This window comes from Quercus robur, chromosome 11 (genome assembly GCF_932294415.1).
Source record: "Quercus robur chromosome 11, dhQueRobu3.1, whole genome shotgun sequence".
NCBI classification, from domain to species: Eukaryota; Viridiplantae; Streptophyta; class Magnoliopsida; order Fagales; family Fagaceae; genus Quercus; species Quercus robur.
Genome location: NC_065544.1, coordinates 42,007,536 through 42,028,994, shown reverse-complemented (window position 1 = coordinate 42,028,994; position 21,459 = coordinate 42,007,536). Strand labels below are relative to the sequence as shown.

General features: G+C 41.1%; 1 protein-coding gene and 1 long non-coding RNA gene across 2 annotated transcripts; both read right to left on the bottom strand.

Annotated features, from left to right (window-relative positions):
• Window positions 1-4,633: 4,633 nt before the first annotated feature.
• LOC126705866 (uncharacterized) lies at window positions 4,634-7,414 on the bottom strand. Its single transcript, XR_007648444.1, has 2 exons — window positions 7,101-7,414; window positions 4,634-6,112 (listed from the first exon to the last, which is right to left on the bottom strand). It is a non-coding gene; the product is annotated as an uncharacterized LOC126705866 (long non-coding RNA).
• Window positions 7,415-15,958: 8,544 nt separating this feature from the next.
• LOC126705864 (uncharacterized) lies at window positions 15,959-17,015 on the bottom strand. The gene is made up of 2 exons (XM_050405087.1): window positions 16,830-17,015; window positions 15,959-16,740 (listed from the first exon to the last, which is right to left on the bottom strand). The coding sequence occupies exons 1-2, from the start codon at window positions 16,893-16,895 to the stop codon at window positions 16,042-16,044; spliced, it is 765 nt and encodes a 254-aa protein (XP_050261044.1). The 5' UTR covers window positions 16,896-17,015; the 3' UTR covers window positions 15,959-16,041.
• Between the last annotated feature and the right edge of the window lie 4,444 nt (window positions 17,016-21,459).

Genomic DNA, 21,459 nt, shown 5'->3' with positions numbered 1-21,459 from the left:
TTGTATGATGAGTTACTCACCACAATTTAGCCGCCCACAGTCACAATTCAGTGGTGCACAGCCACATTTCAATGGATCACAACCTCATCTCAGTATGCCACAGCCACAGTTTGGTGTTCCTCAATGCCCAATTTCACAATCACAGTGTGAACATCTGTTATATTTTCTCACTTCTCAGTCCTGTAAAGATACCTCTGGTGGTCATCAAGCTGCTACTATCATGAGTCCTCTCAATGCCTTTGGCTCAATATCCTAGCAACTTTTTAGGTAACACCTTTCGGTACCCTCCAGATATGTCTCATTACATTTTCTCTGCACATATAATTGATAGAAAAGCCTACAAATCCTTAGATTGGATCATAGACATTGGTGCTACATACCACATGGTTCACTCAGTGTCCCTTTTAACCACCATCACATCCACTATAAACACCTTTGTATATTTGCCAAATGGAGAAATTGCTCTAGTTACTCATATAGGATTTGTTCAAATATCAGAAACCTTGACTTTATATGGTGTTTTGTGTGTTCCATCTTTTAGTTTCAATCTCATTTCTGTTACTTAGTTAACCAAAGTCACCTTTTGTTGTCTCATTTTTCTTGGATCATTTTGTTTCATCTAGGACCTTGTTCATTGGAACATTATTGGTCTAGGTAAGGAATCAAGAGGGCTCTACTTGCTATAGCCAAGTCCATCTGTGTAGACACTCAATTTTGCACCATAATTTAACCTTAAGTGTAGGAATGGCAACGGGTCGGGTTCAAGCCGGGTTTCTTTATACCCGAACCCGACCCGCGGGCCTGTATCCGTTACCCGAACTCGACCTAGTTAATAAATGGATTTTTTTTCTAGGCTCCAAACCCGGCCCGTCGGGCCCCGCCCACTTTAGGGCCCAATCCTAAGTCCTAATGGCCTAAACCGTGGCCCAAATTTTTTTTAAAAAAAAAATTGTAATTAATTTAATAAATCTCAAATTTCTACACTAATTTAATTTACAATAATTATTTTAGATTTCTTCAATAATTTTAGATTTCAAATTTCACATAAATCTACAATAATTTACTTTTAGATTTCTCATTTTCCCTTTCAAAACACACCCAAATACAGAAATCACAAGAAATAATACATAAAAATCACAAACCCAAACATAAATCCTATATACATAACCAAAATACATTAAAAAAAAAAATTCTTCCTTACAACAAAATTTGCCACAAGTTCATATACAAAATAAATCCCCCAAATCCAAATCTGGGACCATTACATCAAGTTCAAAAATCTACAAGATAGATCCCACAAATGAAGATGCACAATAATACCCCTTTTAGGCACCAAGTAACGAACCTAAAAAAACAAAGAAAAAAAAAGGAGAGATCTTGGCGGTCGTAGATCTTGGCTGAGCTACACTTGGAGAAGACAGATCGGAGCTCAGAGAAGACAAAGAAAGAGAGAAACAAACCTGTGACCGGCGGTGACAGAGCTTGAGGCCGGCGGTGAGATTGTGTGATGGCGACGGTGAGTGACAGAAGTCAGAGCTTGAGGTTGAGTCTGTGAGTGAGTGAGAGAGGGAGAAGAGGGTGATTTAGTGAGCGAGAGAGGGAGAGGAGAGTGAGGCTGTGAGAGAAATGGATGGGGGCCGAGTGTGGTATATGAGAGGAAGTAGGGTTTTTTTATTAATAATATAAGAGAGATGCTACGTCTACAACATTTTTACAACAAATCACAGGTGGTTAGTTATTATTGGTTCAAATTTGAAACTAACACTAAGATTACTTTTTTACCCCAACAATAACAACCAATAACAACCTGCCACTTAGGATTTGTTGTAAAAATGTTGTAGACATATCATTTCTCATAATATAAATGGGGTTTTTGGTAATTTTATACTTAAATGGGTTGAGTCCGGGCCGGGTATGACAAAAACCCGGACCTGACCCGGACCCACTTTGGATTTTTTTTTTTTTTAAAGACCCATACCTGACCCTATTATTTATCGGGCCAGGTAAAATCTGACCCATTAGGGTCGGGCTAGACTGGGCATCCGCGTGTCGGACTTTTATTGCCATCCCTACTTGGGTGATGACTAAAATAATCATTCTAAGTACCCAAAAATCATGATTTCATTCCATGCATTAAGTCATTAATCACATATCATAAAAATGATCTTGAGATTCTAACAATCGCGACGATATGCTCGATTTCCAAAGTAGACTGTTGGATTGAAAGATATTACAAGATCAAGTTTTCACGGTCTACATGCATTTACTTGGGTGGAGCTGATCTTGCATAATTAATAGACATTAATTTTGATTGGTTGAAAACTAAAATTAATTAAATAAATTTCTGTGATTGGTTGTTGATTTTGATTAAAATAAGTTTGGTTGTATGGGAATAAAATGAGTAATCTAATAATGTTGAAATTGGATTGATTAATTAAGTTTTTAGGGTAATTATCACTGAGATAATTATTTTTAAGGATCTAATTATCAAATTAAAATGGATTTTATCATGTATATAGTCGAAAACATGTCCAAGTACAATTCCCGATTCAGAAAAACGCCCAAAAAAGAGTCCAAAATGTGTAAGGAGGCAAAACTGGACGAAGCACTCAAGAGTGCCAATTGGCACTTCAATAGTGCCGATCAACACTTTTCAAGTGCCAATTAGTAGTTGAGAAGTGCCGATCAGCACAGATTAAAAAGTTGGCTCAGATATGTTTTGCTTAGGTCAAAACTCATTAGATTCCATTTTTTAGGGATAATATCTAACCCAATTCGTCTTTGCTGGCTTCTAAGGAAACCCTAGCTTGTTTTTTAAGCAGATACACCTTTATAAATAAAAGAGAAAACCCAAAATTCAACACCCCTGTACCCCTTAACATTAAAGAAACTCTGGAAGTTTGACTTTAAGATTTTCTTTTTTGTTAAGTGATAATTCTTTAGGACTTAGAGAGATTCACTCTCTCTGACTCTAAAGCAATTTCCCCTGTAGAATTCGTTTGTGTAATTGATGCATGTATTACTTTTACTTCTTTATTAACATGCATATTTGAATGTTTATTCTTTTATTAGCATGTGTATCTAACTATGCTTTCCATGTTAACATGTGAATATCAATCTCTGGTATGAATTTTCTTTTAAGTTTTTGTTCCATGATTAAAATACAATGATTGTTTGATTCACATGTTTGACCATATAGATTTAGGATGTTCATGATATAATCTTAGATCTATGTTAGTTGTTATTAAATGCTTTAGATCTAAAATCCTTTCTTTTTGTTGGGTTGAGATAGCTTGACCACGGTTAATTAATTCAATTACCCAAGTTGATTAATTAGGTTCAATTGCATGCAAATCGTGAAGGCACCAATAAATCACCAATTAAACTAAATGCTGTGGAAAATAAATTGACACAATGATTTGTTGACAAATGGGGAAATCCTTTCGCAAGACAAAAACTCTACTGTGTGATTTTAAAGTCATTACTCCCAAGAATCTACTAATCAACAATCAAATGGTTACAAGTATAAAGAATCTCACCAACTACCCTAGTCTATCCCGAAATACTAACCTACAGTAACCTTTGCTCCAATACCCAATTGGACTTGATCTTGTAGTAGCCTTCTTTCCTTGATACACAAATCTCCAATCTGTGACTAACCCTTTGCACGGATCGCAATCTGTGATTAACTCCAGTAACTTGAATAGATGTTGTTGGTTGCAAAGTTCTTCACTTCATCAACAATGAAGATCATGAAGCACTCGGTTACAAAACCCTATAGTGTACAAACGTAGTAGTTTCTCACAGAGAAAATAAATCTCTTGGTCTTTGTATCCGTGTGTGACAGCTTTTAAAATAAGCCTTATATATGTCCAGGGTTGTGAGAAAAGAAACCCTAAACAAATATAAAAGTTTGAGCCGAATGTCAAATCTAGAAAACTGAAATTCTTGCCTCCCTCTCCTCTTCCTCCCGAGGCATCCAAGGACGATGACGACTCTGACGATGATGATAATGGTGAGGATAGAGATGCTAACTCTTCTAGCATTGACGAGATGTCTACTTGACACTCTTACCCTTTGTCACTCATGACAAAAAGGGGGGAGTAATTTTGGTTATGAAAGTAGTCATAGTTAGGGAGAGAGTGCACATTGAGGGATGTAGTGAGGATTTTATATATCTTTTTCTTTTCTCCTCTTTAGATACATTTATATTTTGTTCATGGGTCTTGTGACCATTATTGACATACATTGTTCTTCTATTTCTTATATAGTGATGTATGTTTTTCTTTTTACTTATCTTTACATATGTTGTTTCTTTTATTTCTTTATACACATGTTTCTTATAACTTGTATGCAATCTATTATTTCTATTTCACACAAAGATGCATTGATGAGTTTTGTTTAAAGTGTTTCAAAAATACAAATTGTCAATGTCACGCCCCAAACCCGGTACTCGGATTTGTGACCATGACCGGCATGCTAATATCAAGCCTAAACCTGATATTAACAAGAACCAACTTAACTTTTTGAAAACTCTTACAAAAGCTTTTCTCTTTCTTTTCATACTTGTTTCTTTACTTATTGATATAAATTTTCACTTGATAGTCAGAGCATCTACACCGTACTCAAAATATAACATAATCCACCAATCATTTAATTTCCATACTTTTACATAATACATCTCTTAATACTTTAAGGTACACAACTTTTATTTGATCCTAGAATACACAATAACTATAAAGCCAAACGTCAGAATGCTAATTTAGGATCTATACATATAAAACTAAAACCAGCTCCTTCCAAACTCGACTAAGGCTCCCTCTGCTCCAAAATAAAACTTGCTAACTGAAAGAGTGGAAGGGGTGAGCTACACAGCTCAGTAAAGGTAAGATATATGAGAATTTAATAAGGATGCATGTAAATCAGATCTTTTCATTCTATGAATATTCGAATAGGAGAACATCTTTTCATGCATAGTATTTTATACTATTCATAATAATAGCTTATACGCTCTTCATAGAAAATAATTGTTCTCCTTTTTCTTATTGGTTTAATATTACCAAAACCTTTCGAATAAAACTTCTTTCATTTCCTACAAAGTCGCCATATATATATTCTCATTACAAAATAATTATTTTAACTTAAATCAGATAATCGGCAACTTTGTATTAAACTAGAAACATCTTGACTAATAAGAAAACTTTTCTTTATAAACTTCTTCTCATAAAATGCTATATCTTTCATGGTCATAAAACTTAACGTTTCATAAAAACAGATATCTAATAACTTTTAAACATAACTTGTACTTTCATCAGAATCTTTATCTTTGTAGCATAACAGAACTTCAGAACTTTTATCTTTAATGAACAGCTTTTCTTTTCATCAGAAACTTCTTCTTGCCATGAGAGCTTTTACTTTTCGTAATGCATTCAAACAAAATAATTCTCTCATGATTAATAACATAACATAGTTGTTCATAACATATTGGTTAGTCCATATCTGAAAAGTCTGTACAGAGAAGGCCTCATCACATTTGGATAACCTCGTGTGCATGATATTGTCCTCTTTGAGAGGCCTAATGGCACATCTCCTCAAGGTTTTATTCCTCCCCGCCGTCCGTACACATTGGGGAGAAGGCCTTATTCAGATTAGAGTTACGGGCAATCTCATTTCCTCTACTTTAAATGGCCAAACAGATAACATATATTTTTCCATGGAAAGCCAGTAATTAACCCCTACTAGCCGAGTTCAGATTACCAGAGGACATAACCCGAAAACATTTCATACTTTACATCATACTGAAATTTCTTATTTTACATAACATTTCATAATAATAGCATTTCCATTCTTTTCTTTAAACATCATGTTCGTGGAATCAGTAATAGCATCAATATGCTTAAATCATATACATAAGTTTTCGAAAACTCACGAACATATCTTTGTCAGAATAATGCTTATATGCCATATCTCTAATCAAAAACATTTTAATGCATAATATACTTTAAAATAACCTCATGACTTACCAAATGCCCATATAACTTATCCCTTACCTGAAAGCAGAGGAATCAAGAGCCTAAAGTCGAAGGAGCTTAGACTTGGATATTGGTAACAACTAAACCAAATATCAAAGCTTATTACTATCCATAATTTCTTATCATAAACTTACACATTCAACTCAAAACCTATCTCTTAGAATCAAGGAAATCCTAATCCCACCTCAAAGAGGTTCCCACAAACACAAAATGCATTCATCAGACAACATGATGTACTAAATCATAGAGAAACCAATTCATAAAATTTATATATGATTCTAACATACCAAAGGATGAGCATATTAAATTATAGCTCAAAAAATTCACCCTAACTTTGGAATTAAATCCTCAAAGTTAGGCATGTCCCTTACTGTTCACTGTTTTATTCCAGCAGCATATGCCTCATTTGTAAAATACAAATGGGCTGTTCACGCATACCCAATTGTCATGCAAATTTACAGAACTACTCCCCTATATGTCCATTATATACCATAAAAATTTCAGAGTCAAAGCATAAACCCATGATTTACTAAAAATCACGCAAGACAGCATACTCAAATCTGTCCTGACAGGATATCATGCAACTTATAAATTAAACCATTATTTTTAGATTAATCCAAATGCTATGAGACCAATTCAATAACAACCACAAGTGTCTTAGGTTTCATAGGAATTATCCCTAGCATCCAAATTCACTATATATAATTTAATACATAATTTAACATGCATGAACACAGAATCTGTCACAGTGACAGCTTTGCAACGTTTTATCGTAAATTCACAAGCAATTATCAAACGATAGTATTTTCATATGGGGATTTTTATACACTGATTAGACATGTTATAAAATACTTACATACAGTCATTTAACCATTTAGAGCAAAAATGCACACAACAAAAATCCCAGCAGCAGCATCAAAAATACTCATGCTAACTTTTTCTTACTTCCTTAATCATATACCATCATTATTTAGTAAAAAACCCTAATCAACCTTCAACAAATCACCAACACAATTTCAAAACTTCTTAAAACAGCATATATATATATATATATATATATATACTTACATGAAAGGATTTCCCTTTCCGAGTGGCTGGACCAGAAAGTATGAGAGGTAGAGAGCTTGAGAGAGTTGAAGGAGCTTCCTTCTTGCTGCTGGACTTTCTGTTTGGGCAACCAAGAAAATGAGATAAGGGGAAGACTTTTGGGTGGGGTTTTGTCTTTCTTTTGGTGTGTGAACCGGTGGACTTGAGAGGAAGACTCAAGGGAGCTTCCTAGCACTTTCCTTAAGAAAAAGAGTGTAAAGTGTGGTGAATTTTCTGATTTGTGTGTGTGTACCCATGGAAAATAGAGGGGGAGATAGCTTCTTGGATGTTCTAGTGCCTTGAGAAAAGTCAAGGAAGAATTGAAGTGGCTCTTGGTGATTGCATGTCCAAGTCTTGGTCTTTGGGTTTGTTCACATGCATGAAAATTTGGCTTTACATGTGTTGAATTTCAATTGATTGCATGTGGGTGGAATTTCCACTATAATATCTCATGTATCATGCATAGTTGAAACACCAACGACTATATATATATATATCTCATAACTTAACCACTTAATATAGTTTTGCACATACTAATTATATATTTATAATACAAATAGTCATTTCAATTATTTATAATCTTTACAATTCTTATTCAATGACATTATAAAATAATATGTTTATTAAATACTTTGTAAGTAAGTGGCTTAAAATATTAATAATACTTAACCACTTAAACACATAGTTTAATTATAAAAATTGGGTCGGGGTGTTACAGTCAAAGTCTACTTGCCATAAACTCTCTCCTTGCAAAATTTTTCAAGAGTTTGTGTTAGGATAGATTTTATTGTATTCAACAAGTGAGTATGAGTTTAGTGATTTATGACTTCTCTCATATGACCATTTGTTTGTTGTGGTTTTGTCACGAATTACCAAAGGGAGAGATTGTTAGGACATATGTGAGTCACTTGTTAGGAACATATGTCACTATTTTATGTAATTGGCTAATTTTTTGACAAAACGCACTTTATTTGTATTTGGGTAGATCTAGGATGTGTTTAATATTTCAAGAAATCGTGCTTCAAGTTCAAGTGTTAAAGCCATGTAAGTCTGTCTAAGATTCAATTGTGAAAAATGTTGTTCATTAAAACTCAACAGCTAGCATCTATCGAGCCTTGAAGAGCTGTTGAAGCCAGTAGCTCGACAACAGCTTGACAAATAGGGTATTTGTCAAGGTTTATGAAAAACAAAGTTTCAATTCTGTTTTGACTCCAATCTGTGATTATGTGTTTGAGTTTTCTTTTCTCACAACCCTAGACATATAAAATGATTATTTTAAGGGCCGTCAAAGATAACACAAGTTGCATAAGTGTTAAGTAAAGTTTTGTTCAAGTAAATTGTGACCAAAGACAGAATTTACCCTAATTCATATTTCTTGTGAAGAAGCTACTTTGTTTGTGCACCATAGGGTTTTGTGATCAAGGAGCTTCTCGATCTTCATCGTGTGATGAACTGAAAAACTTTGCAGCCAACAACCTTCTCTAGTTGGTGATTGAAGTCGCGTACTGGGATCCGCACAATTGGTTATTCACGTACTAGGAGCTGTGCATTATAAAGGAGATTGTCACTACAGAATAAATCTAATTGGGTATTGGGGTAAGGGTTCAACTGTAGGTTGGTATAAGGTACTGTGATTCCTTTACTTGTGACCACTTGTTGTGATAATAGTGGATTATCGGGAGTGGTGACCTTAAAAATCACTCAGTAGGGTTTTTGCTGTATAGGTTTTCCCTATTCGTAAACAAATCACCTTGTTAATTTATTTTCCACTGCACACTTAGTTTAATTAGTGATTTGTTTGTGCTATCACGCATTTGCATGTTAATCTGATTAATTAACAAACTTTGCTAATTAATCAACTAATTCATCACAAGGGGTCAATACGATTTTGGCCTATCAAGTTTTATTAATTTTTTTAGTTACGTTTTTTGATGTTTTGGATTGTCAGACAGAAAAAATAAGGTTTAGAAAATTTGTTTAAAACTAAAAGAATAATTTCCAAATTTTATGTTTTTTTTAATGATTCACAAATTGTTATTTGTAACTTTTATTAAAAAATGAATATTATTGTGGGGGCCGGCCCAAAAATGATGGGCTATTCCAAACTCAGGCCCGTCCGAGGAGCGTACTATCCGAGGAAGAGCCTCGTATACAGCATTACCCAATCCCAACAGCTCCATGGAAACCCGTCCGAGAAGTAATTCCTCCTCGGACATCACGAAGCCCAGACGAAAAACTCTGCTTAGCCATTTCAACTCGCCTTCCCAACATATAAAATGAATTAAATCCAAAATATCTCACGGAAAGCTACCACCACATTAATTGCGCCCCAACCACCTTCTTGGCCGCATTAATGAGGAAAAGACTCCTGAACAGTGCCGCCTTGGCCTCTGCAACTTACAAAGGGACTGATAAGGGCGTCTGATGGGACAGGTGCTCAGATGGACGTCTAGATGGTCAACAGGTGTAAGGTTGAGATGAGAGGGAGAGAGAGATATAATGTAGTGGAGTCCCTCAAAGAAGGGACGGCAGAATTGTAAGAGGGAGAAAAGAAATAAAATCAGACTTGAGGAATTTTTCTTTACGTCCTTATTTCCTTCTGCGAACAGTACACTACATGCATTAGACCTGCTAGTTTCATTGAGGCCAAGTTCTTTAACCCATTCTCTACAAATATTTATTGTGGGTTGTGCTTTGGGCCAAGGCCTGATCAACAGAAGTTGGGCTAGGAAAATCGTGCAACCACAATTGGCGCCGTCTGTGGGAAGAACTAGGGCATCAGCTAGTGCAACGGTCAAGCATGTCAGAACTAGACCCGCACCAAGAGGATCCTCACCAAGCTAACTCCCAACGGACACGACATGCCGAGTCCCAGAGGCAAAATAACCCAACTGGCCCAGGTGAAAGGGGGAATCGTGAAGGGAGTGTGCATACCACCCGGACGAGCCAGAGTCACACTCAGATAGGAAGTCACGTGTCTCAGAGGCGAAATAGTCACCAGGCCATGCAGCGAGAGATAGATGACCTAAAAAGGAAGTTACGACGTGCGCAGCGAAGACGATCTCCCTCTGACTCAGGTGAGTCTTCTAGTCCAGAAGACGTGAGTTACAGACGAAGGTCAAGGACCCCACCAAGCGAAACCTTTTCTTACGAAAAGGAACCACGCCTTGTACTAAAGTATGAGCGCCCGTCCAGCAAAGGTTCGGGGAGCGACGCCATGAAGAAGGCGTTGGATCAGGTTTCAAGATCACCCTTCACGAATAGAATCGAAGGGGCTAAGATGCCAAGACGCTTCAACCAACCGGCGTTCGCCATTTATCACGGCAAAGCAGACCCGGTGGAGCAGGTGAGTCAGTTTAATCAAAAGATGGCAATTTACTCGCAAAACGAGGCCCTGATGTGCAAAATCTTCCCCTCTAGCTTGGGATCGATGGCAATGAGATAGTTCAACAGCCTGAAGACAAACTCCGTGGGCTCCTACAAGCAGCTCACTCAAGCTTTTTGCTCCCGTTTCATTACAAACACTAGAGTCCCTCGACCTCTCAGTTCGCTGCTGTCCTTATCCATGCACGAAGGAGAAACCCTGAAAGCGTATTCGGATAGGTATTGGGAGGTGTATAACGATTTAGATGACAACCATGATAACATTGCTATCAGCACGTTCACAAGCGGCCTCCCCACCGGGCATGGCTTAAGGAAATCCCTCACCGAGAAACCAGCTACTGACGTCCAACAGCTGATGGATAGGATCGACAAGTACAAAAGAGTGGAGGAGGATCAGCTGCAAAGGAAGGGCAAGGAGAAGGTCGTCCCCTTTAAGGCAAATGATTTCAGAATGGAACGTCACAATCCTGGTCAGCCGAGGAGAGATTTTCCGCGACAGGCTGGGCAGAGCACCCCGCAAACAGTGAATGCCGTATTTAGAGAGCCAGTAAAACAGGTACTGGAGAAAGTAAGGGATGAACCCTATTTCAGATGGCCGGGAAAGATGGCTGGAAACCCTGCCAATCGTAATCAGAACTTGTACTGCCAATATCATCAGGACCACGGGCATACTACTGAGGACTGCAGGAGTCTGTGGAATCACCTAGATCAATTGGTCCGAGAATGAAAGTTACGTCACCTGCTGCACCCATCAAGCGGCCATCCCGGCCAAGCAGCACAAGAACCTCGAAGGGACGTGTCTTTAAGACCCCCCACCAGGACGATACATGTCATCCTCGCTGCACCAGGAAGAACTGGGCCGCCCATCCCCAGGGTATTAGCCGTGGATCATTTCCCCTACATGGGCAGGCAAAGAGAGCCCAAGAGGTTAAAAAAGGGAAGCTCTTTGATACTGGGATTCTCGGATGAGGATAAAGAATGAACAATTCAACCTCACGATGATGCCTTGGTGGTCACCTTGCGGATTGGGGGTTTTGATGTTAAAAGGGTGTTAGTAGATTCGGGAAGTGCGGTGGAGATAATGTACCCCGACCTATACAAAGGGCTAAACTTGACGCCAGAAGATTTAACAGCTTATGATTCCCCCCTCCTCAGCTTTGAGGGGAAGCTTGTCACGCCAAAGGGGCTAATCCGACTGCCCGTACAGACTGGGGTGGAAGTGGTGGAGGTGAATTTTATCGTGGTCGACGCTTATTCACCCTACACTGCGATAGTTGCAAGGCCATGGATCCACAGCCTAGAGGCCGTGACCTCCACACTTCACCAGAAAGTAAAATACCCATCCCAAGGACGAGTAGAAGAGATCCGAGGAGATCAGGCCGTGGCCAGGAAGTGTGTGGTGGCCGCCATTTTACATCGGCCCTTGGTCGAGACCTCGGACTCAAAAAGCTTATAGCAACCAGCCTCCTCGGTGAAGCATAACGAGGGGCTGGCCGAGAAGATAAGGTGTGAAGGCCTAGATAAGATTGCTGTCAGCGATGACCCGGAGAAGTTCTTTCAGGTCGGCTCTGAATTGCCCTCTCAAGAAAAGGAGGAACTGGTCAGATTTCTCAGAGAAAACGTCGATGTATTCGCTTGGGACGCCTACGATGCCCCGAGAGTCGATCCCAGCCTTATTTGTCACCACTTGAACGTCAACCCCTCTTCCACTCCGAGGAAGCAGCCACCCCGACGCCCTTCAAAGGAGCACGCTAGTGCTGTGAGAGACGAGGTGGCAAAATTAAAAAGGGCAGGGGCTATCAAAGAGGTCTTTTATCCCGAATGGTTGGTAAACACAGTGGTGGTAAGGAAGAAGACGGGGAAGTGGAGGGTCTGCGTAGACTTCACGGACCTGAACAAGGCGTGCCCCAAGGACCCATTCCCCCTACCCAAAATTGACCGATTGGTGGACACAACCGTGGGGCACCCTCGAATGAGTTTCCTGGACGCCTTCCAGGGCTATCATCAGATACCCCTGGCGCTGGAGGACCAAGAGAAAACGGCTTTCATGACGCCCATCGGAAATTATCATTATAAGGTGATGCCTTTTGGGCTAAAGAACGCGGGTTCGACATACCAAAGGATGATGACTCGGATGTTCGAGCCACAACTGGGCAAAATCATTGAGGTGTATATAGACGATATGGTCGTGAAGAGCAAAAGGGTGTCCGAACACGTGAAAGACCTTGGAACCATCTTCGCTATCTTGAGGGAGCACCGCTTGCGGCTAAATGCCTCCAAATGCTCGTTCGGAGTCGGGTCTGGGAAATTCCTAGGGTACATGGTCACCCACAGGGGAATAGAAGTAAGTCCTGACCAAATCAAAGCCATTAACAGCCTACAGACTCCTCGGAACCCGAAGGAGGTGCAGAAGCTCACTGGCATGATTGCGGCATTAAACCGATTCATATCGCGATCGGCGGATCGATGCCGGCCTTTTTACCTCCTGATAAACAAGTGGAAGGAGTTCAAATGGTCGGAGGATTGCGTTCAGGCTTTCCAGCAGCTTAAAGACTACCTGTCCCGACCACCCATCATGTCCAGTCCTGAGGCAGACGAGGTGCTGTTTGCCTACATCGCCGTAGCTCCCCACGCCGTAAGCCTGGTACTAATACGGGATGATAATGGGGTACAGCGACCGGTGTACTATGTGAGCAAGTCACTACATGAAGCCGAGGTGCGATACCTACCCTTAGAGAAGGCAATTTTGGCGATAGTGCATGCAACCCGGAAGCTTCCTCATTACTTTCAGGCGCACACAGTCATCGTCCTGACTCAGCTTCCACTTCGAGCCGTGCTTCGAAGTGCTGACTACACAGGAAGGATCGCCATGTGGAGTGCTCTTCTGGGGGCTTTTGATATTAAATATATGCCCAGACCCTCCGTCAAAGGACAGGTCCTCGCAGTCTTGGTAGCAGAGTTCGCTGAGCCCTCTATAGAAACGATGACCGAGAAGAAAGACATGTGCGGAAAACTGGTCGGCGCGATTTCGGCCGGGGAAACCATGCATTGAAAGGTCTACGTGGATGGTGTGGCCAACCAGAGAGGATCAGGAGTTGGGATAGTTTTAATATCGCCAGACGGCGCTGTCATTGAAAAGTCGTTAAGACTCGGATTCTCGGCTACGAACAATGAAGCCGAATACGAAGCCTTACTTCAAGGAATGGCAATGGTTCAAAGGTTGGGTGGAAGAGTAATAGAAGCCTTCTCGGACTCCAGATTAGTGGTCGGACAAGTGATGGGAGAGCTGGAAGCTCGAGATACTAGGATGCAAGAGTATCTGGGACAAGTCAAATGGCTACAGGAGAGCTTTGAATCCTTCAGTTTAACGCACATCTCCAGGAGCGTAAACACTCATGCAGATTCGCTGGCCACCCTTGCCACGTCCTCGGCACGTAATTTGCCACGAGTAATCCTAGTCGAAGATCTAGTTAAGGCCAGTCCCATCAGTGGAAACCCGACCCAAGTCCATCAGATAAGACAGAGCCCCAGTTGGATGGACCCCCTAAGGAATTTCCTCCAAGATGAGATCCTACCGGAGGAAAGACTAGAAGCCGAGAAGATACGTAGAAATGCTCCTCGTTTTTGGCTATCAGAGGACCGCAAACTTTATCGGCGCTCATACTCTGGACCGTACCTGCTCTGCGTACATCCAGAAGAATCCGAGTCTCTTCTTGAAGAGTTGCATGAGGGAGTATGTGGAAGTCACACCGGAGGAAGATCGCTGGCGCACAGGGCACTCACCCAAGGATACTGGTGGCCGAACATGCAGAGACAAGCCCAGGAATACGCTAAGAAGTGCGATCAGTGCCAAAGATTCGCCCCAAATATCCACCAACCCGGAGGGGTTCTCAACCCACTCTCCAGTCCATGGCCGTTCGCGCAATGAGGTCTTGATATTGTCGGACCTTTCCCCAAGGCTGCGGGGAACAAGCGATACATAATAGTCGGAACCGATTACTTCACTAAATGGGTGGAGGCTGAGCCTTTGGCCAACATCAGGGACGTGGACGCCCAGAAATTCGTCTGGAAGAACATTATCACCCGCTTCGGAACTCCGAGAACACTCATTTCCGACAATGGTCTTCAGTTTGACAGCAAGAATTTTAGGGAGTATTGCCGTGAGTTTGGGATCATTAATCGATATTCCACTCCCGCATACCCCCAAGGAAATGGGCAAGTCGAGGCCGTAAACAAGGTCATAGTGAACGGGTTGAAGAAAAGACTGGATGAGTCAAAGGGGAGATGGGTAGAAGAACTACCGCACGTCTTATGGACCTATCGGACAACGCCGCGGCGTTCAACCGGTGAAACTCCCTTCTCAATGACTTATGGGGCAGAGGCTGTGCTTCCAATCGAGAACAACTTCCCCACGTTGAGGTCTAGTTCGTTTACCCCAGGTGATAACGATGAGTTGTTAGGAAGAAGTCTGGACCTAGCCGAGGAAAGAAGGGAAAAGGCCACAATTCACATGGCCTATTATCACCAGAAGCTAAGACAAGGGTATGATGCTAACGTCAAACTGCGGCCTCTGGGTCCAGGTGATCTCGTGATGAGGAAGATTCTTGGCAGCGCAAAGAACCCCTCTTGGGGCAAGTTGGGGCCCAATTGGGAGGGACCATACCGTGTCACATCCGTGGCCGGAATAGGCGCCTACTACCTAGAGGATTTGGATGAAAAAGCTGTACCTCAACCATGGAATGTAAATAACCTCAGGAGGTATTATTATTAATAAGAATGGCTTAGCATACGTTCTCTTTCATGACTATTTGCCGCTTGCCAGTCTACATTACAATTATTTATAAGTTTTAAACAGAGCCCAAGTCCTGCATGGCTCCTCGGACCACAGACTTGGGGTAAATTAATACTTAAGCCGATTATTTATAAGTTTTAAACAGAACCCAAGTCCTGCATGGCTCCTCGGACCACAGACTTGGGGGAAATTGTTACTTAAGCCAACTATTTATAAGTTTTAAACAAAACCAAAGTCCTGCATGGCTCCTCGGACCACAGACTTTAGGGGAAGTTATTACTCATGACAGCTCATAGTTTTAAACAGAACCTAAGTCCTGCATGGCTCCTCGGACCACAGACTCTAGGGGAAATTATTACTCATGACAAGTCATAGTTTTAAGCAGAACCTAAGCCCTGCCTGGCTCCTCGGACCACAGACTTTTGGGGAGATTATTACTTGTGATAGATTGGGAGATTATTACTTAAAGGAAATCACTTTTAATACATGCGCACCGTCTAGCACCATCGCGACCCTCGAATGAGCAACCCAAAAACCCATTTTCATTTTGACCGTTTGCCTGTATCTACCTCGTTGCAAATGTTTAAAAAAAGAACGCTATTGACATACATTCTTAGTAAGCAAAACGAACATTTTATATTAATATTCCGAGTACATTAAAAGGAGAGGTCCTTACAAAAGAATGAAAAAAACAAGACAACTCTCATAAAAAAAAAAAAAAAAAAAAAAAAAAAAAAAAAGAGGGGGCTAAGCCTTAGCGGGAGAATCTTCTTTCTGCTCGGGCTGAGGAGGAGGAACCTCAATGGTAGAGTCTGTGGCAGGATCCTTAGCCACATCAGACACAAGGACGGCATCAGGCACCGCCAGGTCTTGCTCCGAAGCGACTTGGGCTTCATCAGGACTAGTTCGGATCTCCGGAGGATAGAAGATGCTCTCGGGCAGCCTTAGGGCCGAATCCGCAGGAACTCCTGCAGCGTCGAGAGCATAAGCCCATGAAATGTCGCAGTACTCTCTGCACACCTCAGGGATCTCCTCAGACAGCCTGGCCTCCGTCTCTTCGGCCCCGAGCTGGCGAGCAGCATTCTTCTCAGCCTCTGTGGCCTCTCGGATCAGCTGGGCCTCCTCCTTTACCAGCCTCAGCTCATCCTCTACCTTTTGCAGGGCAGTCCTGAGATCCTGCACTGCCTGCCTCTTGGTGTTAAGGTTAAGCTGAGCCGTGTACAGTTGTTTGCGCTGGTCCTTCGCCTGATCCTCGGCACTCTTCAAGCCAGCCTCTGCACTTTTACGTCGGTTCTCCGAATCCTTGAACTCAGCCGTGAGTTTAGTGTGATCATGCTTGAGGGACCCCAAGGCTTTCTCCACCTCTGTCCGAGCCTGGGTCTCAGCCTCAGCCAGATTGCGGCTATTACGGCAAAACTCCTCAGCCACAAAGACCTGCTGAGTAATCTACAGACAAAACAAGAGCGTCCTTAAAAGAAAAATATATAATCTAACAGGAGCAAGTAAATGGACAAAGCAGTAAAAGGATTACTTACCAGCGCGAGATCCCTTTTAAGGGATAGGAAGAGCTCGGACTGAGTGCACCGCCTGTAGGCCTCCATGTCCCGAGGAAGAAGTAGGGGCTGCTCTAAGGCCTCCGCCACGTACCCTGCCCGGCCACGATTATACTCTCGGACCGAAGCAGTGTAAGGAATGGCGAGCCCATCCAGCTCCAACTTTGGGTCCCATGGACGAGGGGCAGTGCGCACTTCAAGGGAAAGACGAGATGATTCAGCCTCTTCTTCAACCAAAACAGCAGCACCAGGCTCGTTTACCGGAGGTAACTGCTCCGCTAAATAGGGATTTCTGACACCTGGCAACACAACTGGTGGCAAATCGTGGTCAGCTAGGAATCCGTCCCGGGACACGTCAATTCTGGCTAGCCTCGGGCTGCCAGCCTTTATAGCGTGACCGACTGCCTGGAAAGCGCTGCTCAGAGGTTGATAGCCCAAAACCAGATGGGCCGCACGCAACTGTCCGTCCCCGGTAACGTAAATCTCCGACCTGAGAAGATAGTTCAGCGTTGGCACGTTCACAAGTCTTATCCGAGGAGCAACGTGACTTTTGTCTGCAAGCAAACCAAGAAAAGTGAGGTCAGATCATGAAATTTTCCAATTACAAAGAAAGCCAGAAAAAATAGCCCCTCAACACTAAATCCTTTCCCCAAAAAGGATCAATCCTAAAAGCGCCGCACCTGGGTTTCCTGCCCGAGTTGGACAGGGAATACCGTCGAACCACTCCCCAGAAGCAATGAGGAAGTCATTCTTCACGGTCTTATTGGAAACTGGAAGACAAGAGATCAACCTAACGTCCTCGTTCCGGGATTTAAGATAATACCCATCATCCCCGAGGCGGTGGCATTCGTACAAATAAGCCACATCGTGCCAAGTGAGGCCTAGATTCATCCGCTCGTTTAAGACATCTACACAGCCTAGTATCTTGAACATATTTGGGGCACACTGATACGGCGTCAACCTATGGTTGAACAGGTATTCCCTTGTGATCCTGCGCATGGGAAGTGTCATCCCTCCCTCTATGAAAGCAATCATGGGGATAACGACTTCTCCCTCAACTCTATCGGTCAATATTCCTTCAAGAGGACAATGCCGCAGCCCAACCCTCGGGGGAATGTGGTATTTAGCCCTAAAGGCTTCCATAGCGGCAGGAGTTTTTACTAATTTTTCGAATCTACCCATCTGAACTGAACTGAGGAAATGAAAGTAAAGACTGAAAAGAAAAGTAGAGTCCGAGGAGGGAATTGAAACGGAGAGAAAGGCGAAATGAACTGGTACCTTCACAAAACGCTCAAGGGGACGCCTGGGAATCTCTCTTGGACGAAGCGCTTCACAAGAACGGCTACGGCGGCGTAACGGACGCAAGTGTTCGTATATCTCTGGGATTCGGTGGAGTTCTCTGGAGTCTTTTGGGGTTTGTGAAATGCAGATGAAAAAAGAAACTGAGCCCCGCTGACGTCTTATATAGCAGGGAGGAGAGAGAAAAGATCATCCCTGCCTAAAAATAAGAGAAAGAAACGATGGCCGTTCGATTCACGCCAAGCCGTTGGATGAAGGGAACATAACGCCTCCAGAAGTTAATGACCACGTCTCGTAAATTGTGGCACGTCAAAAGTAACGGTCCGCACGCGCACCCCACGATCTCCTTATTTCCCTCCACTCACAAATATCAAAACCCCGCTTTTCTCCTCGGAGGGAGGTTAAAACCGCAGTTTTGAGGGGCTATTGTGGGGGCCGGCCCAAAAATGATGGGCTATTCCAAACTCAGGCCCGTCCGAGGAGCGTACTATCTGAGGAAGAGCCTCGTATACAGCATTACCCAATCCCAGCAGCTCCATGGAAACCCGTCCGAGAAGTAATTCCTCCTCGGACATCACGAAGCCCAGACGAGAAACTCTGCTCAGCCATTTCAACTCGCCTTCCCAACATATAAAATGAATTAAATCCAAAATATCTCACGGAAAGCTACCACCACATTAATTGCGCCCCAACCACCCTCTTGGCCGCATTAATGAGGAAAAGACTCCTGAACAGTGCCGCCTTGGCCTCTGCAACTCACAAAGGGACTGATAAGGGCGTCTGATGGGACAGGTGCTCAGGTGGACGTCTAGATGGTCAACAGGTGTAAGGTTGAGATGAGAGGGAGAGAGAGATATAATGTAGTGGAGTCCCTCAAAGAAGGGACGGCAGAATTGTAAGAGGGAGAAAAGAAATAAAATCAGACTTGAGGAATTTTTCTTTACGTCCTTATTTCCTTCTGCGAACAGTACACTACATGCATTAGACCTGCTAGTTTCATTGAGGCCAAGTTCTTTAACCCATTCTCTACAAATATTTATTGTGGGTTGTGCTTTGGGCTAAGGCCTAATCAACAGAAGTTGGGCCAGGAAAATCGTGCAACCACAATTATCATTAACTTGCCTTTTGAATTTCTGAGAAAAATTATATTGTTTTCATTTTGGTACAACAAAATTTATATTTATGATTCATGATTATTCTTATAATAAATAAAAATATAAAATTTTAAATTAATATTTATGATTTATGATTGGTCCTATATTACATTTATGATTATGAAATATATTAATCTTGATTAAATTAGTCTAAATTATAAAATATAAATTTAATGAGACCACTCTAGAAAGATTATCACGCACAACGTTGGAGTTTACGGCTAATTTTATTAATAAATGCATCTCGCTGAACATGCTTCCTACTTTTTCAATAATAGTCATGTCGCTGCACCTCACCCGTACCCGCACCCAAACCCGAATCCACGCCGTGCTTCCTACTTCACTCTCTCAAGGGTCTTTCCTAGATATGGCAAAACGGGTCAGAATTTTCTGACCCGACCCGAACCCGATTTTTTTGACCCGAAGCAAAAACGGGTTGACCCCGTGACCCGACCCGTGTTTTTTGGGGGTCAACCCGACCCAACCCGCGACCCGACCCGAACCCGAACCATTTTTTTAAAACTTTTTTTTTTGGTAAAAAAAATAGTGAAATTAAGACAATATTGGTTTAATTGTTTATTGTGAGCTTTAAGAAAACAATTGATACATATACATAACTGCATGCAAATTAATTGAAAAATAAATGGTTAAGCATTCTGTAATGAGTAAAGATTTTTAGATATCAAATAGCAAAGTACATGCCAAGATAATCTGGTTATAGTAAAGTTAAAAACAGATTTAAAATTGTAGATATGTGTGAGACACATTCACAAGTGTGAAAATAGTAAAGCCAAAGTATCAAATTAGCATAAATTATGAATGCTTAGATCTATTTTTTAAAAATTTATGTTCAAAATAAACGGCTTTTCAAAATAAATTATAATATTTCCTAGAGTGTGTGCTGCTTAACAATGATATGATCTTCATAAAAGAGACTAGGTATAAATAAGTAAGCAATCAAACTTTAATGTATATCTCAAATTGAAATAGAGTGTCAACCACAATTGATAATAGATTATAAAATTAATTTTTAAAATTGTAACTTTCTTATGTTTTTATTCTTTATCAAATGAGTTATCCAATAAGTTATTTGTAATTTTTTTTTTTTTGGAATGTTGATATTGTGTAAAAATAAAACTTGTATATTTGTTTTACTTATCTTTGTGTTGTTTTGTTTTAGATAGTAATGTTAAGATTTGTATAATTTTAAAATTATTGAATAAGTATTAATAAGTTTAACTGAGTTTATTCTTGATATAAGTAGTGAATTTAAAATAATGCATTTTACATCAAGTAATATGTTGCATAACTATCCAAATGGCAAATACATATTGTTTTCTTTATAAAAAAATTAAAAAATAAAAAATTTCATGTGAAAAATACGGGTCAACCCGACCCGCAACCCGATTAACCCAAACTCATTTTCAACCCGCTTAAAATGACCTGTTTTTGACCCGTGATCTGTTTAACATGTGACCCGATTAACCCGACCCGAACCCAACCCAACCCGCCCGTTTTGCCATGTCTAGTCTTTCCCATCAATTCCAAGAATTTTCTCGCGTTTGATGCAGAAAAAAATAATGTGCAGTTGTCAACCAAAACTTTCTTTTTTTTTTTTCTTTTTTTTTTGATACAAGATAGAATTCTACTCTAGCCTAATCTAAGTGTATATGTGTGTGAAGCTCCCTCCTGGAGACTTGAACCCCGGCCCTTGCCCTCCACACTCCACAAGCACTTATACTTATGGAGTGACCATCGCACCAAGGGAGTGCGGTGGTCAACCAAAACTTTCTTTATCCAGTCTTTTCTCTTGTTTTCTTCTTTTACTCTGTCATATCCATTTTCTTCCAGACAAGGTTTAAGTTCTCACATACTGTCTCTGTGTGAGAGAGATAGAGTGTCTGTGAGTGTTTTGCCTACACTTTTTTTGATATCTGAGAAAAAGTACAGCATAGTTTTGCTGTCTGTGTGTGAGAGAGATGGTTTTGCTGGCTTTTGCTTTCTGGGTCATTGAAATAATCAGTTTTGCTTCATGGGTTTTTGGATAAAATTTATTTATAGGCTTTTATGTTTGGATTGGGCTGAAAAACCCAGCGTCTGCGTCTGGCGTTTTTCTTTTTTTTTTTTTTTTTTTTTTTTTTTTTTTTTTTTTTTTTTTG